This window comes from Seriola dumerili, unplaced genomic scaffold (genome assembly GCF_002260705.1).
Source record: "Seriola dumerili isolate Sdu_G_001 unplaced genomic scaffold, Sdu_1.0 BDQW01000138.1, whole genome shotgun sequence".
NCBI classification, from domain to species: Eukaryota; Metazoa; Chordata; class Actinopteri; order Carangiformes; family Carangidae; genus Seriola; species Seriola dumerili.
In genome coordinates, this window is record NW_019174393.1 from 3,085,031 (window position 1) to 3,100,407 (window position 15,377).

Sequence of the window (15,377 nt, forward strand, 5' to 3'; positions counted from 1 at the left end):
AAAAGAGGAGAGAGTGAGTTTAGCAGAAGTGACAAAGATAAAGTGACCAGACCAAGCAATGAGAGTATATTGTTTTTACATAGTTTAAGCACTCAGTAAAACCAAGCATCAACCTCTGAGTGAAAAAACTGCAGTTGTCTAGTGAACCACTTGAGGCTAAGACAAACACAAAAGCTCGCATTCTTGTGTCAGTGTAAAACTCACCTTTTTGTTTCGACACATTTCTATGAAAGTAGTCGCTCTGAAGTGAGGTGAGAAGGGGCGTTGCTTCGGATTCAGGTGTCCAGCATCAAGGGTACGTCATGCTGGTCAGCAAGGTTGTTCTTACCTATGCGGCATAGCGCATCAGCTGAGCAATCTGAAGGGTGCAAAAGTATATATTATATATCACTTGGGAACACCACTTTCATCAGATTTCTGCAACATCTGTTCCGTCACAAATTGGCGTTTTGGCCATAACTATTGACACCAGTTCAAACTCAAAATGTCTGAGGATAGAAATTAAGTGATAACATTTTATATCCCGAAAAAGTCAAAGGTCAACTTAACTGTGAATCACATGTTCTGTAAAAAATATTTCTGGCCATTATTCAATGATTGAAGATTGGTTGGCGGAGGGATACAACCGCTGAGGTGGCGATTCTGGTTGTCTACATACATGGAGTTAATCTGTAAATAACACATCAGGTTTATGAATTTTGAACTGCTCTTGCAGTCTAAACTCCACATTCAGGTGTGTGCTTGTGCTCACGTCCTCACCGAGCTCACGGAGGCAGTTGATCAATCAAGACCGTTGACCAGCAACAATGGACAGTTTATTTTCCCCATCTAGCACAGGAACAACTTTAAAAACACGTGCTTAAAGAACAGTTGACTGAGATGGCGTAACTGTATAGACATATATTCCTAATCGTTGTGTGTTGTTAGTGAATTACTCACGTCCCATGTTATTATAAGGGGTTACTCAGTATTGCCAGACCATATTGCGCGTATCACATGGTTGTTGCTCATCCACGACGCACCTTGTGAGAATCCTGCGATCACACCGTTCCACAGTTTGTGTCAACACAGCTGTAAAGACTTTACGTCTGCTTCACGGCCGCTGACTAAACACAACACCCTACCCTTGCTCAGGCTCCTGTGATTCGCACTGAAGGGCTTCCCACGTGGGTACGAGTTGGTTGCCGCTGGATGCAAACACAACAACGAGGCTGGAACACGACACAATGAAAACGTCATGAAACAGCGAAAAAACCTGCTGACTCTCAGCTCTCCAAGGCATTTATTCAAAGCTAAAGAAAAAGCAGCTCCGAGATATTTCGCTTCTCATACTCACTTTGATAGCAGTGCTCGCAGTCGCCAAGTACAGGGACACCAGCGAGCCCAAGGAAAGACCAAAAAGTCCAACTCTATCTGGCATCACTTGAGGATGATCCCTGAGGATGTTAAACGCCGTCTGTACAGAGGTGGATGAAAATTAGTCTGAGCTGTTTGAAAGTTCCTCCTCAACATCTTAGTGAGAAACAGGAAGTTTGACACAAGTGAGAATGTGAGGAATCTTTATCCAAGTTTTGTTAAAGGTCCCATCCAGTGTAAAGGTCTCTGTCTATGTGTAGTTTGATTATAGATCAGGTCTAGGTTCTATATTAATACTGTGAAAGTATCAAAGCCTCAGTCCCAAAGAAATGCACACAGCATGTATTCAGAAACTGAGCCTTAAAACCAGCCGTCAGGACTTCCTGTAACTTTGTGATATCACAACAAAGCACCTCTCTAACTATCTTGATGAATACTAATAAAGGACTATCTTATATTATATAAACTCCAGGTTTTAGGAAGTTGAAGATGTCACTTTGACCTCAGTGAGAGGCGATAAATTGAAGAAAATAATCATTAGTTGCAGCCCTACTGATTAATCTGCTTATTATTTACTCAATAAATCAAATAATCATGTGGAAAATAGTTAAAAAATGTCACAGTAAAGCCCAAAAGAACGTCTTGAAATATCTTGTTTTTGTATTTTTATCAACTAAATGTGAATTTAAAACCTGCTGACAACAGCATAACAACCAATGTACGGCTGCAGGAGACAAAGTAAATATAGTGTCAGAGTTTGTTCCCACATTCAGAATCATATCAGAATAATAAAACAACCTAGAGGTAATTAAACACAACACAAACCTCAAAGTATTTTAACTGTAGCTCTGCCGACACCAGCTCACCAGCAGAGAAATACTCCAGCGCCAGAGCGGCGTAACTCCGAGACGCCAGCAAGGCAGAGCGATACTCCAGCAGACCCCCACCCCCTCCCCACATGTCCAACAGGCCGGGGAAGGGTCCTGGACCTGAGGGGAGGACCATTCGTCATCACAGGAGCAGAAGTGGAGGAAGTACTCAGATCCTTCACACACATTTAAAAAGTAAAAGTACTAAATCAGTGTCTCTCTGAAGATCAACACAGGTGCTGCAGCTCTACCTGGAGGTATAAACAGGGTCCCGCGCACTCCCTTCTCTCTGATTTCAATCCTCTTGACCCCCGGAGCCATGTACCATCTCTCTGTGAGCGCCAAGGCCAGAGGAGCCCGATCCCCGAAGCCCTCGTGTCCGCTGTAGACCGAGATGTCGACGAGCATGGGCGTGCAGACGTTCATCTTTCTTAACCTGACGAGTGGAGATCAGGACGTCGGTCACCTCAAGTCGACATGGTCTCTGATTTTTTTTTTTGTGAAGCTGCAGGTTACACTACCTGAGGCCTCTGCGGCTGCCTGGGACGGGACGCATGCTCCACAGCAAACCCATGGGCTCTTTTCCTGTGTACGTGCCCCCGAAACTCAAATCCTCTGAAACTGCAGAAGCAAGAAATTGTCAAGAGCAAGAAAACAGAAGTCGAGTCGAAGCTATGACCACTTCTCAACAGTAGATTTAAGGCGTCAACATCTGTAGTTTGGTTTATTTGTTTTTTTAGTTTAGTAGTTTTTATTCAGTCATCACATAATACAGAAAATATAAACAATATAGACAGAAAAAAACAAAAACAACGGTCTATGTATTAAGTGACTGAATGGTGTCAAATACATAAAAGGTCCATTTTAAATAATTTACTCAAATCTCTTATTGGGATTTATTCTATTATAACTATTCATGGGAAAGTTATTCTCTACATTTGGTTCACAGCATATATTGAAATAAATTTACTGTGTAGTGTCTGCTCATTTTGAGTCTCATTGCTTTTTGAAAACTAGTTAGAAAACTTGTAGAGGGCTTAAAAATCAGATTTTGACACAATCATGTTTTTAGATTGTTGTTTCCTCTCATAAATTTTATTTAACATTGTCTTATTTTGTGTATTCTCTATTTTATTGTATTTTTTTAAAATGTATTTTGTTGGTTTTATTGTCACTTTAACATTTTTTTATTAATCGTGTGCATTACTCTTTGCATTATTTTACTGTTTTCATTTGTACTCGTCTCTGTAAAGCTCTGTTAACCTGTAAGAAAGGTGCTACAGATACAGTCTCACTGATTCAGGAGGACCGGAACCCACCAGACACTGTTCCTCTGTGATCACTGATGTAGTGCCCGTAGGCCTCCCAGTAGTCCTGGTCCTCAGAGTGGTGCAGGGAGCGGATTGTTACTGGAGATGCTGGAGGTAGATTCTCCACCAGCACCTTGAACGTCTCATCCACCAGAGCCCGGGTGGGGTGAACGGAGAGAATTGGAGGGACAGTCTGGGACATGGTTGATGATTTCCTGTGGAGACACACACACACACACAACAAACACATGTACATTGACAGTTTGTTGAATCAGTAACTCAGGAGAGGACCGTCCTAGATGTTTTCACCACGTGCAGTCATAAAGAAGAACCAGGAGTACTGCAACAGGTGGTCTGACCCACACAGAGTCCTGGTCCCAACATCCTGGACCCAGTCTGGCGTCACGTGCAGAGAGAGAAGGTCTCCAAGATACTAAACCAGCCTACCTGCCAAGTACCTGAAAACTGTGCGCAGGTTTACAGAAGTGGGAAGCTCGAGAGGCCCCGGGGAATTAGCTCGTGCTATCTTAGCCCGAGATATCCCTCCAGGGAGCGCACAGCTGACAGGTTTAATCCGGGTTACCCTCACACAGCAGCGGGACAGCAGCACAAACATAACTCGGTTAGTTATTGTTCGTCTTACCACAGTCGGTCCTCAAATGAGCAGATACGACGTCAAGTTGCCTGAGGTCGCGCTGCGTTCACGGCCCACATGGAACAATACGCGTTTTAAGCTTTTAGCTTTCGAGCAAGTAAAAAAAAACTACTAAAAACTTATTTAAAAAGTCTGAACATACATTAAGACCGAGTCGCTTCGTAAAAGTCAGCTCAGAGAAACTTCAGTACGGGTCTCAGTGCCATCTGAAACCTCGGCGGTTTGTTTCCCTGTGGACGGGGGCGTGTAATGCGCGGTCACGAGGCTCTCTGCTCATACCACCTAGGTTGGAACGTCACCAGACCCCAAGTGGTGGGGGAGGAAGGTAAAGTGTTAAAAGTAAAGAGTGTTATTTATTACCAGTGGTGGAAGAAGTACTCGCATCTCTTACTTAAGTAAAAGAACCAATACAGCAGTTTAGAAATACAAATTACAAGTAAGAGTAAAACATTCAAAATTTTACATTCACAAACTACAAAATTAAAAGTAATACTTCTTAATATGCCAAAAGACCCCTTTATAGAATAATGTATTGTATTTTATTATTTGATTCAATTTTTTTTTTTTCTTTCACTTTAATGTTGCAGCTGCTAAACACGAGGCTGCATTTAACTTTATATACACCTGGGTAGTTTGTGGATTTCATTATTTTATTCATTTAATTAATTTGTCGATTATGTTTTATATTATTAATCTGAATCTGTGAGTAATAGTAAAACAAAAGTTAGAATAAAAAGTACAATGTTTACCTCCTATTTAAGTTTTCAGCCTATTTTAAAAGATTTGAACAACGTCAGTTTTATATAAAAAAGTATACAATGTACAACATACTGTAAAAAGTTCTGGTTAATTCATAATTGTTGACTTATGTCACGTGGCCTCAGTCCAGGAGCTAACTGCAGAAATATCTGTGCTGGTTAAAGAATAAAGGACAGAAATACACAAATTTACATTCACATGTTTTGGACTGGTTTCTCACAACAGGATGCCGACACACATTTAATAAACTGTTTACATACAAATACAGTTTTCTGTTGTGAGTGAAAAGAGAAAATAATTATTATAAATATAATTTCACCAAAGGACTCACAGAGTTTGACTTGACCAGTCCGAGGGCTCAGAGCTGAAATCTTTAACTGCACGTGAGCCCTGCGGTGGACTTTACTCCCTCTCTGCAACGTCTTGGAGGATTTACCAGACACCCTTCCTACATCACGTTGAACCCACACTGTTGTGCTTTGATAATCCCACAGGTGATGCCAGATAAAGTCTGTCAGAGTCCAGGACTCAGGGTGACATTGAACCTTTCATAAGGTGGAAGACGGAGCAAATTATCCAACTACAGGATGAAGACATTTTTCTTTGTTTTGGAGGAAATGAGATGAACTAATGTTTAAATTTCTTAGTATGCACATATATTAAAATAGGTAATACCACAATGTAGAAAAACAAAAGTAAAAAGAAATTACAGGTTTCAGTGCAGGAGTTTCAAAAAAGATTGAAGTAATCATGGTGCAGGATGGTCCAGTTCAGATTGATATATATTATATCATTGGATTGTAATGCATTAATGTGTGAGCATCACCACTTTATATGAAGTAATACATCATAATTTATCAGTTGACTGCTTTTGGCACAATAACCTGAATCTGCAAAAATATCAAGTAGTTTAAGGCTTGAAATGAATGTAGTGGAGTACAAAACAGCAGGAAATGAAAATACTCCTCTGAAGTAAAAGTACTTAAGTATAATACTTGAGTAAATGTACTTTGTTACATTCCACCACTGCTTTTTGTTTTATTATCTTAAAAAAACTATATTTTCCTATATACACTCGCCTACATATACATATATACAATCAATATTGTTTGTGCGTATATTATATGTACATATTGCTTTGTTAATAAAGTTTAAAAAAAACTGTGGACATTGGAACTGGGACAGAGGTCCAAGGGCAAAGTCCTCAAGAAAAAACACTTTTTCCAAACAAAAAAGAATTAATTTTAATTTATTTCTTTCCTCAGAAATACCCAAATGTTACTCCCTTGTTCTCCACAGCCTAATTTCACTGATTTAAATGCCGTGGACAAAATAATAGAAACACCTGCCAGTTTAACACAGCGTCACATACCACAGCCTTTATTACAACACTGTTTTATTATTAGTATTATTATAATTATCATTAGTTGTATTATTATTGGTATGTTTTTCTTCGGATATATAGTGAGTACCAGTTTATAGTACTATACTGTACCTCTGGGTCCAGATGTTTTACCATGCAGTATGTTATGTGGTCCTTAAGTGCTGCAGTTGCACAATTTAACCACTAGAGGTCGGTGTAATACACATCATTCTTTTATTCTTCACAGCATTTTGATGAATAAAGTCAAACACTTTCCCCCTGTGCTGCTGTAAAAATAACAAACCTTTTGGTAGAAAAATAGTTCCAAATTAAAACTTTCTTTATCCCTAGTTGTTAATATTTATCAACTCCTCGCATGTTGATGCTGTTTCCCTTGGTCTAATGGTGCAATTTTATCTTGTCTTATTGTATCTTTTCTATATTACTCCCAGGTGTACCTACAGTGTATATTGCTTTTTATATTAGTTTCTCTGCTCCTGCTTATAAAGTACCTTGTAATCCAACATTATACTGCATTTTATTTGTGCTCCTTGCTCATGAATCCATGTTATTACTGTTATTTATCTTTTGAACCCCTCAGCTACGTGCCACATGATGACATCTCTCCAGTTTCAACTGATTTTTCAGTGAATTTTATGTAACACTTCCATCTGATAGGGCGTTATAAAGATGGCTGCAGATACCTGAAACACCAACATATATCTGCGTTCTTGTGTTTAGTGTAAGAACAAGCAGCATCCCTCTCTTTTTACTTCTGTTAGCCGCAGTCCCACACTGAACACCGACTCTTATGGAAAACCCATTATGATGATTGCATATTGTGCACCTGCATATTTTTGTACAGTTATTTCTACCTATGACCTGTATGTTAACTCTTCTGAAAGGTTCAGCGTCAGATTACTTGAAGGGAACATGTTGTCTTAAACTTCTCATACTTCATATCAAGATATTTGTAATGCATAAATAAATTTGACAGGGAAACTAAAGTAAAGACAATTCCTCAAATAAAGCAAAAAGTGTTGGAGTTTTGGAGCACCTGTGTGGTGTTCATGACATTTTCTGAGTTTATATAGTGATGTTTATGTGTTTATTTGACATCTACACTGGTGGTTCTCTGCGTTTTTAAACTGGATATGATTTAACGATAAAGTGGATATTGTTACCAGCCTATATTTTATTCATAGATGAACTGTCAGTGTTTAGGTTTGGTCATGTTTACAGTCACTTATCACTTGGAGCAAGCTGGATGCCTCAAGCATTTATGCATAACTTTTAATTATCTATGACTTCAAGCTATTTCAGCCATTTACTCATTACGATTTCACCTATTTATCAATTTTTTAAGCTTTCATTTAGTTAGCTTAATGTTAACGGTTAGCCATGCTTTAAACTATTCCACCATTTATCCATTACATTAACAATTTATCCATTAGGTTAGTAGCTATTTCAATCATTTACCCATTATTCTTTTTAGCTAATTTCAAATGTTTAGCAACTAGTTTATATAAGATTTGTCACAATCTGCCTCCCAGTTCCAGATCCTGCACTTTCTCATTTCCCCAGTCCTGTCATCCTCCACCTGCCCACCAGATGTCATCAATCTTTCTTCTTGGCTGTCCCCATGTCCATCTGCTCACCTGTTCGTCATTTGCAATCACCTGAGCTTCCCGGCCCACTGTCTGTTTACCTGTCTCATCTGCTTGTTAAATTTCACCTGTCTGCTGAGTCCTCCCTACCTGTGCTGTTCCTACCTGTAACCTTGATGAGCTATTAGACAATTTATCGGTTATTATTTAACAATTTATCCATTTATCAAATAACTCCACAACATTTACATTCACCCTCTGGGGACTGCAGAAGACGTGGGCTGAGAATCACTGATCTGATTCTTTAAAAACTTGAACCTTTGATGATGGAAAGCCTAAATGAAGCTGCACAACGGCCCTTTTAGCTCCCACACAGGATGCGGCCTGCTCAGATCACTTTGGTCTGATCAGATTATGTGGGCATCTTTCCACTGGACTGTTTGTAGTTACTGTCAGATAAGGTTCAGATCGCAGGCTGTTATAAATGAGAATCTGATTGCCATTTATCGGCTTATCTGGTCTGGATTTTCCACTGGCTGATACTGATATGAGGCTGACATTTGGAGTGTCATTAAAAATTGCATATGGTTCTGTCAGTGATTCCCCTTTTATTATTTTTATACAGCTCAATTACATCTACAAGGACAGGCATTATTAATTGGTGCACCAGAACCTAAAGACTAAAAACTCAAATGTACTTAATTTCCATCACTCTGCAGTTTCCAAATTGTGAAATGAATGAAAAACTATTTTTAAAAATCAGATCTTGTTCTTTAAAGTAATCTTGTGAGATGATATATTATGTTTTTTGTTTTTTTTTATTACAGTCATGTAAAACTGAAGCATGCTGCTGTGTAGATTCAGAGCTACGTCAGCGTGTATGTTTATGTTTTTATTATCTCTGTATCCTGGGTTACGGTGTTTTTGTGTCCCGTGTTAAGCTGCATGCTATTTCAGAGGCTTCACCACCCGGGCAAAGAAAACACTTTAATGGAAACACTCGAGTGCCTTTTAATATCCTGGAATGTTTTCAGATGAAGCTTGTGGAGAAACTTAACGGAGGCACAGAAGTATCCAGTGACGGCATCAACCAGCTTTTTCAGTCAAATGCTAAAAGTTAAATCTCTTATGTTAAGGTTCAGTGTTCGTCTCTGTGATGTAACAGGACTCCTGCCCTCCTGACGCTGGTTCTGATTATCCTCCTGCCAGTCATGCTTTACAAGACCCTCGTCATGTAAACTCACAGTGACACGCAAGACGCCTCAAAACACACTCATCAGAATGTCTCCAGATGTCAGGGTCGTACTCAACATCAGTCAAACAGACAACAGTCTCCCTCTTATCTGCGCCTTCTTTAATTCTTCTTGGCATTTTTAATTTCTCCAGCATTAAACTTTAAGTGTATACCTTCTCATATATCTCACTTTATGTAACTGTACACGTCCCTGGGGCATGTTTTCAGATGAACATCTGACTTGTGATTATGACTGATGTGCACAAAATTGCTTTTTAAAGGGACGAGGATACAGGCATTGTTGAGGGCGCAGAGATGGCAGAGAATGAAAGTCAGTGTTTTTATCATTTCCATTTCCATAGTATTTCCATTTAAATTTTTCCTATTTTTTTTTTTGAGGTTTCATATTTTCCTGTGTTTTATTTGAAGTGTTGATCCATAAGAAGATATATTTGTGGTTTTACGAACCAAAAACCATCTCCTCTCTCAGGCTTCTCTCTGGAGCTCTAGTAAAAACAGGTCGATGAGCCAATCAGAAGAGAGGAGGCTCTGAGCCTCTCCCCTGATTGGCTGACTGTTTTCTGAGTGATCCAATAAAAATATAGCAGATTTCAGCTAAAAACACTCAGAGAAACCAAATCCTGCGAGGTTTGGATGGTGGGTCCAGGTGGGCGGGGCTTGGGGCGTGGCTGAGGGTGGTGATTGCTTTGTTGTGACATCACAAAGTCACAGGAAGTCCTGACGGCTGGTTTTAAGACTCAGTTTCTGAATACAGGCTGTGTGCATTTCTCTGTGGACTGAGGCTTTGATACTTTCACATTATTAATATAGAAGCTAGACCTGATCTATAATCACACTACACATGGACAGAGATAACCCAACTCAATTATCAGCAAAAGTATCATCAGTGAAAAGTATTTAAGTAAGTGGGGTAATATATTTATTGGATATCTATCATTATTATTACTATTATTATTAGTGAATTAAGGTGTAAAATGCATCATATTTTATGAGTTTATAATGTATTTTGTCTTTAAAACATGTAGTAAAGTAAAAACTTCAATATTTTCATTATAAGTCAAAAAATAAAGTATCACAAAATGGAAATATGCAAGTTAAGTACATGCACACCTCACACTTTTATAAGTAAAGTAAATTCATTCACCACCACAATGTCCTACTCCTCCTTTAAAGAGAGATGCTGTCATTTTTTTTTACATTTATCTGACAGTGGTTTTAGATTCACAGATCTACACTGAACGTTGTCGACCTGTTTTGTCCCCTGGGCCTGAGGGGAAACCACTAAACTCCTGACACATAAACAGTGGAAGTGCTCGATTTGCACATACGTGACATTTGGAGGGTGTTTGCCTGAAGGATTTGTGCCTGTAGGGTTAAGGGAGCTGTTGTCAGAGAAAAACAGATTTCAGTGTCATTTGTTGGAAAGATGAAAACTGTGATCCAGGGAACAGGTGGTTAGGTTTTGGTTCAGATCCAGGAGCAGCTTTAAAGGAATTTTTAACACTGTTTTTGCACTTTATTTTATCGGTCTGTACCAGGTACAGTACAAGTACCCAGGGCCCCGACATGAGGAGGGCCCACAGAAAACCTGAAGCATTTAAAGTAAATTAGTACTTCTGCCTGAATAAACAGTTCTAGTTTCTATATTCAAGCCCTGGACCAATCCTGCAGGAACAAAAAAAGTTCATCTTCAAAATAGAAAAGAAAGACAGAAGCAAAAAAGAAAAATATTAGAGTGGAAAGCAGCTTTTGTCAAAATCCGATGAGGAAATGTTAATTTACATATTTGGCTCATATATTATTTTAGTTTGATACTTGTAACGAGCATTTATCTTTATTTTTTTTTATATTTTATGGACTACGCTAATAAACATCAGTGGGATTTTTTGAATGATGTTTTCTTACAACTGAACCTGGAAATTCCTGTTTCACTTTGGTTCTCAATTAGAGGAAGAAGAAGAAAATGTACAGGTTTTAAAAAAAAGGCCAGAGAGGTATAATGAAAGGGTTTTACGGAGATGGACAGACTGAGTGGATGCAAATGAGGGAAAGGGAGACGGAGTGATATATGGAGAGAGATAGAGACCACTTAAGCCCTTGGCACAGGATGGGACTCCGCCCGAGGTCGTTCATGATGAAAGCTGCCTCGATTTAAAGACACTGGCTTTGCTTTTGCCACATTCATCTGCGCTTCCTGTCTTTAACAATGCACTTCCTTTTTCCTGATTTCCTGCATTCAGCTCTCTGATAAAACGAGTCCCTGTGGACAAAGTGATTGATTCTATAGTGAAGCAGACCGCAGGTTGTGGAAAACTCTGGCAGCTTCATTCAGTCACAGTAGTTGGGGTTTAAATTACATCAGTGGGTTCACAGGTTTTAGACCAATTCCTACACATGATACATTAATGGCTTTGCTGATACTAAACCAGGACAATTTTTATATTGATTTTCTGTGTTTTTAGTGACGGAGGAAATACTAATAATGTTTCTTCATAATTTTCCACCTGCTGCTGTTCTGACTAAGTTTAGTGTTTTGCATAGATTGTCTAGCATTGTCCACTTTCCTTTTTTTTTTTTTTACTTATTATTTCTAATTATTTAAGTAAAAATCACTTTATTTTTCAATCATGTCTCTATCCACTCACTGAAACAGTCGGTGTGACTTATTGTTATTAAAGTCTGACCTTATTATTATTGGTATTTGGTACTAATTCTCAGTAAGATTTATTTTCCTGAGGTGCAATTCCCTCAGATAATAAATTATGATATATTACCTCTGATTAAGTTAATTAGCAGTAGAAGGCAGTTTAAATTAGCTCAAAATTTAGCTGCAACATTACAGTGATGTACATACTATAATCAAATAATATAGCCTAATACATATTCTGAAATGGGAAATTCTGCATAATGAGTATTTTTATTTTTGCTACTTTAAGTAGGCTATATTTTCCTAAACAGTACTTTTACTTTAACAGTGTTTCTATTGAGGTATTGCTACTCAAGTAAAAGATCTGAGTACTTCTTCCAGCATTTCCTGTAAAATCAAGTAGCCTAAAGATAAATAAATAAATAGATAAAATTAATAAAAATAAAAGCCCTAAATGTTTTTGCTAACCTGGTAGATGGAAACATACTAACACCAACATATGGGTCTAATTTGGGAACCAATATACCGAAACAAGTAAAGCCACCAGGTGAGCGGGGCCCTGTAAGAGCTCATCAGTGCTGGTGTAATGTCAGCAACAGGTCGGTACTGCTGTCCTCTCTTGAGCTCATGTTTTAATCCCGTATTTGTTTACAGTTTGGCGAATTGGCACAATTAAAAATCATGCCGAATTATCTATTATCAGTTCGTGTTTGCAGTGTGCTAATGCATGTAGGGACAGCTATCACTTAATTACTGTGATACTGTAGAAAACTTGAAAACATGATGATTCTCAGGCAACTTCTGAAGCGTCTTTTTTCCTCTGATTTCTAAGCGGATTTCTTTTTTCTTAAGAAAAGCAAAACAAAAAACGACGTTTTTCACGATATCCGTGTTACCAGGAGGAGTTTTGAACAAATACCTTCCAAGTTAAAGCTTAACGTTGTTGAAGATATGATTATTCAGGCCTATTTATTTGGCGGCAACTCCAGGAATTAACTGGTCCCACCCAGGTAATACTCGGGGCCCATGACGCCCCACTCGACGATACAGCGATTTGTCATGTTTAGAGGAAATATGTGTTAATAGGTGAGCTTTAGAGGAGCTAACAGGTGGATTTTGTTACCTTTTGGACAGACCAGGTTAGCTGTTTCCCCCTGTTTCAAGTGTTTATGCTAAGCTAAGTTAGCTATAGCTTCACATTCACTATGAGTGGTATTAACTTTCTCGTCTATCCTCGGTAAGAAAGTGAAGCCGTTTGATTTGTCTTTACAGTGACTATTAAAACTTTACAGAGCTGCTAATGAGGCTGTAAAATATTCTTTTATTAAGTTTGGCATTGCTGCTTCTGATTATTTTCACTTTGAAACCTGGGAATTTAATGACAGAGATAATTCTTGTGAAATATTTGCAGTGTTGGAAGAATATTCAGATCCTTTACTTCAGTAAAAGTAGTAATGTCACAGAGTAAAAATACTCTATTGCAAGTAAAAGTCCTGCATTTGAAGTATTGACTGATGAATGTACTTAAAATAACAACGTATATCACTGGAAAATGACCCCTGTGAGTGATAAACTTTAATATATCATCATTTCATGTGTATAATGTGTTGAATTGACCTGTTATAAATGGTTGAGATAGAGATCATTTGAATTATGTATGTGTTTTAAGCTACAAGATTTATTTTACATAACTATATATATGATTATTGTATATGATTTTGGCACATGACCAGTTTTTGGCCATATTGAAAAACCCTCAGGAATTGTCAAATTCAATCCTACAAACCACAGTGACGAGATAAATATAATAATTACACCATTCTTACTGTAATTTGATCCTCCCTATCATGGAATTTTACATTAAATGTTAAAATTAAAATTTTACATGTAGAGGGGTAGAAGTATCAAGTATCAAATGGAAATACTAAAGTACCTTACATTTGTCCTTGAGTTCAGTATTTGAGTGAATGGACTTGGACTACTTTCCACCACTGAGAATCTGGTGACTCTAGAAGGCTCTACCTTCTGAGCTGATTCATGTTTGGAGGAAAGGTCAAGGACAGCAGGGGTCTCTGGGTTGAATTATGTTGGTAAAGATAAACATTTTTTGTGTTTCTCTGCCCCCTTAGCTGTTTCACGTCAACTCCTGAGTTACCTGATTTCCTGCCGGGATTTCCTCTGACGTCCTCATCCTGCACGATCTGCTGTATGTCAACGTGAGCTGTGTTTTTCTGTTTGCACTCACTCCAAAGAGACTAAATACATGTCCAGAGGTTGCTGTCTTTTCTGCATTACACATAAAACAAGAGCTCAGACACCACTATATAATAGGTTAAACCAGGGCTAACAAATGTTAATACTGGACCAGACTAGGCCCAAAAATACCAGTAAATATTCTCCCAAACCAGATATTTAATACTGGACCAAACCAGGTTCAAAACACCAGTAAATACTGGACCAAACCAGGCTTAAAACATCAATGAATATTTGTTGTGACGTGCTCCTGCAGTGAGAGGGTCAAACAAGGCCACGGAGAACCCGCTGAACTTCAGATTTGTGGCTGGGAGGCACTTTAAAACTAATCAAGTTAGCTCAAAGAGGAAATTATAGCTGCTTTTTTCAGTGCCCCTCAGGTTCAGCATTGGGTTCAATTCAGCCTCCAGGGTTTCAGTTTTCCTGTAAAGAACTCAATCAAAAATCACACGATGAAATGTGTTGCATAACGGCCCCAACCGACGATCACAGCGGCTTTTACAACATCAATAACATTGAAATTCGTGTCCCTGCTCTTTCCTGCACATTAGTTTGTGATTGCAGCTCTGACCGTTTCTTATTTCCCTCTTCAATTCAGATCAATCAAGGCCAGACAGTCAGAAGTCGACAGCTCCTCAATCAGAGATGAGAAAGAGTAATCATAGACCCGCGGCTCATCCTGCACCTTTCGCTGCTGTTTTGCATCCGGATGGAAAAACACGTTTCTTCTCTACGACTCATGTTTTCCAGAGTAAGTAAAAAGGGGGAAATCCTGTGGAAGTGTAGGAGTAGTGGTGAAAGGTCATTTAAACAGTATTATGGGGGGGGGTTTAAAAAATCTCATGATGTATCGACCAAAACACAAAATATAAACAAGGTTTTTCGATGAGCATGCTTAACATTTGACTATTGATGTGTTCTGATTGAGAGATGTGCTGAAAAAGTAAAAAGTAAACTTGAACGATAACACAAATATATTACAGTTGTGTGATATAAAATGATAAGTTGTTACTGTTGTCGTTCATTATAATTGAAAAGGTTCCTCTTTATAGACAAAAGCTAATTAGAAGATCGTTTTTGGGTTAAATTAATGTTTTATTCTGTCACAGTGATTAATTTTAATGTCTTAATTGGTCGAGTTTATCCATTTACCAAAACTCGTTTATTTTAATCTATATGATGCAAGCAGGAAAGCATTTTCCAACCACTGTACACGTCAGTCTTTGAAAGCCCTTTAATGATGCAGTAGACTGATAGTGACTGAAACATGCACACGTTTATTTCTAGTGTTTTTCCACTGGAC

General features: G+C 38.4%; 1 protein-coding gene across 4 annotated transcripts in view; it reads right to left on the reverse strand.

The window, feature by feature from the left end:
- Nucleotides 1–5,307, reverse strand: part of LOC111224776 (acyl-coenzyme A thioesterase 1-like) — a 7,294-nt gene extending 1,987 nt beyond the window's left edge. Inside the window, exons 1-6 of one of the 4 annotated variants that reach the window (XM_022749413.1) lie at nucleotides 5,281–5,307; nucleotides 3,545–3,750; nucleotides 2,747–2,846; nucleotides 2,477–2,661; nucleotides 2,182–2,345; nucleotides 1,337–1,456 (exon numbers count right to left, since the gene is read on the reverse strand). In XM_022749413.1, coding sequence (XP_022605134.1) covers nucleotides 1,337–1,456; nucleotides 2,182–2,345; nucleotides 2,477–2,661; nucleotides 2,747–2,846; nucleotides 3,545–3,737 — 762 coding nt within the window. In that variant the 5' untranslated portion in view covers nucleotides 3,738–3,750; nucleotides 5,281–5,307. The other 3 variants (XM_022749410.1, XM_022749409.1, XM_022749411.1) reach the window with 3 other exon arrangements.
- Between the last annotated feature and the right edge of the window lie 10,070 nt (nucleotides 5,308–15,377).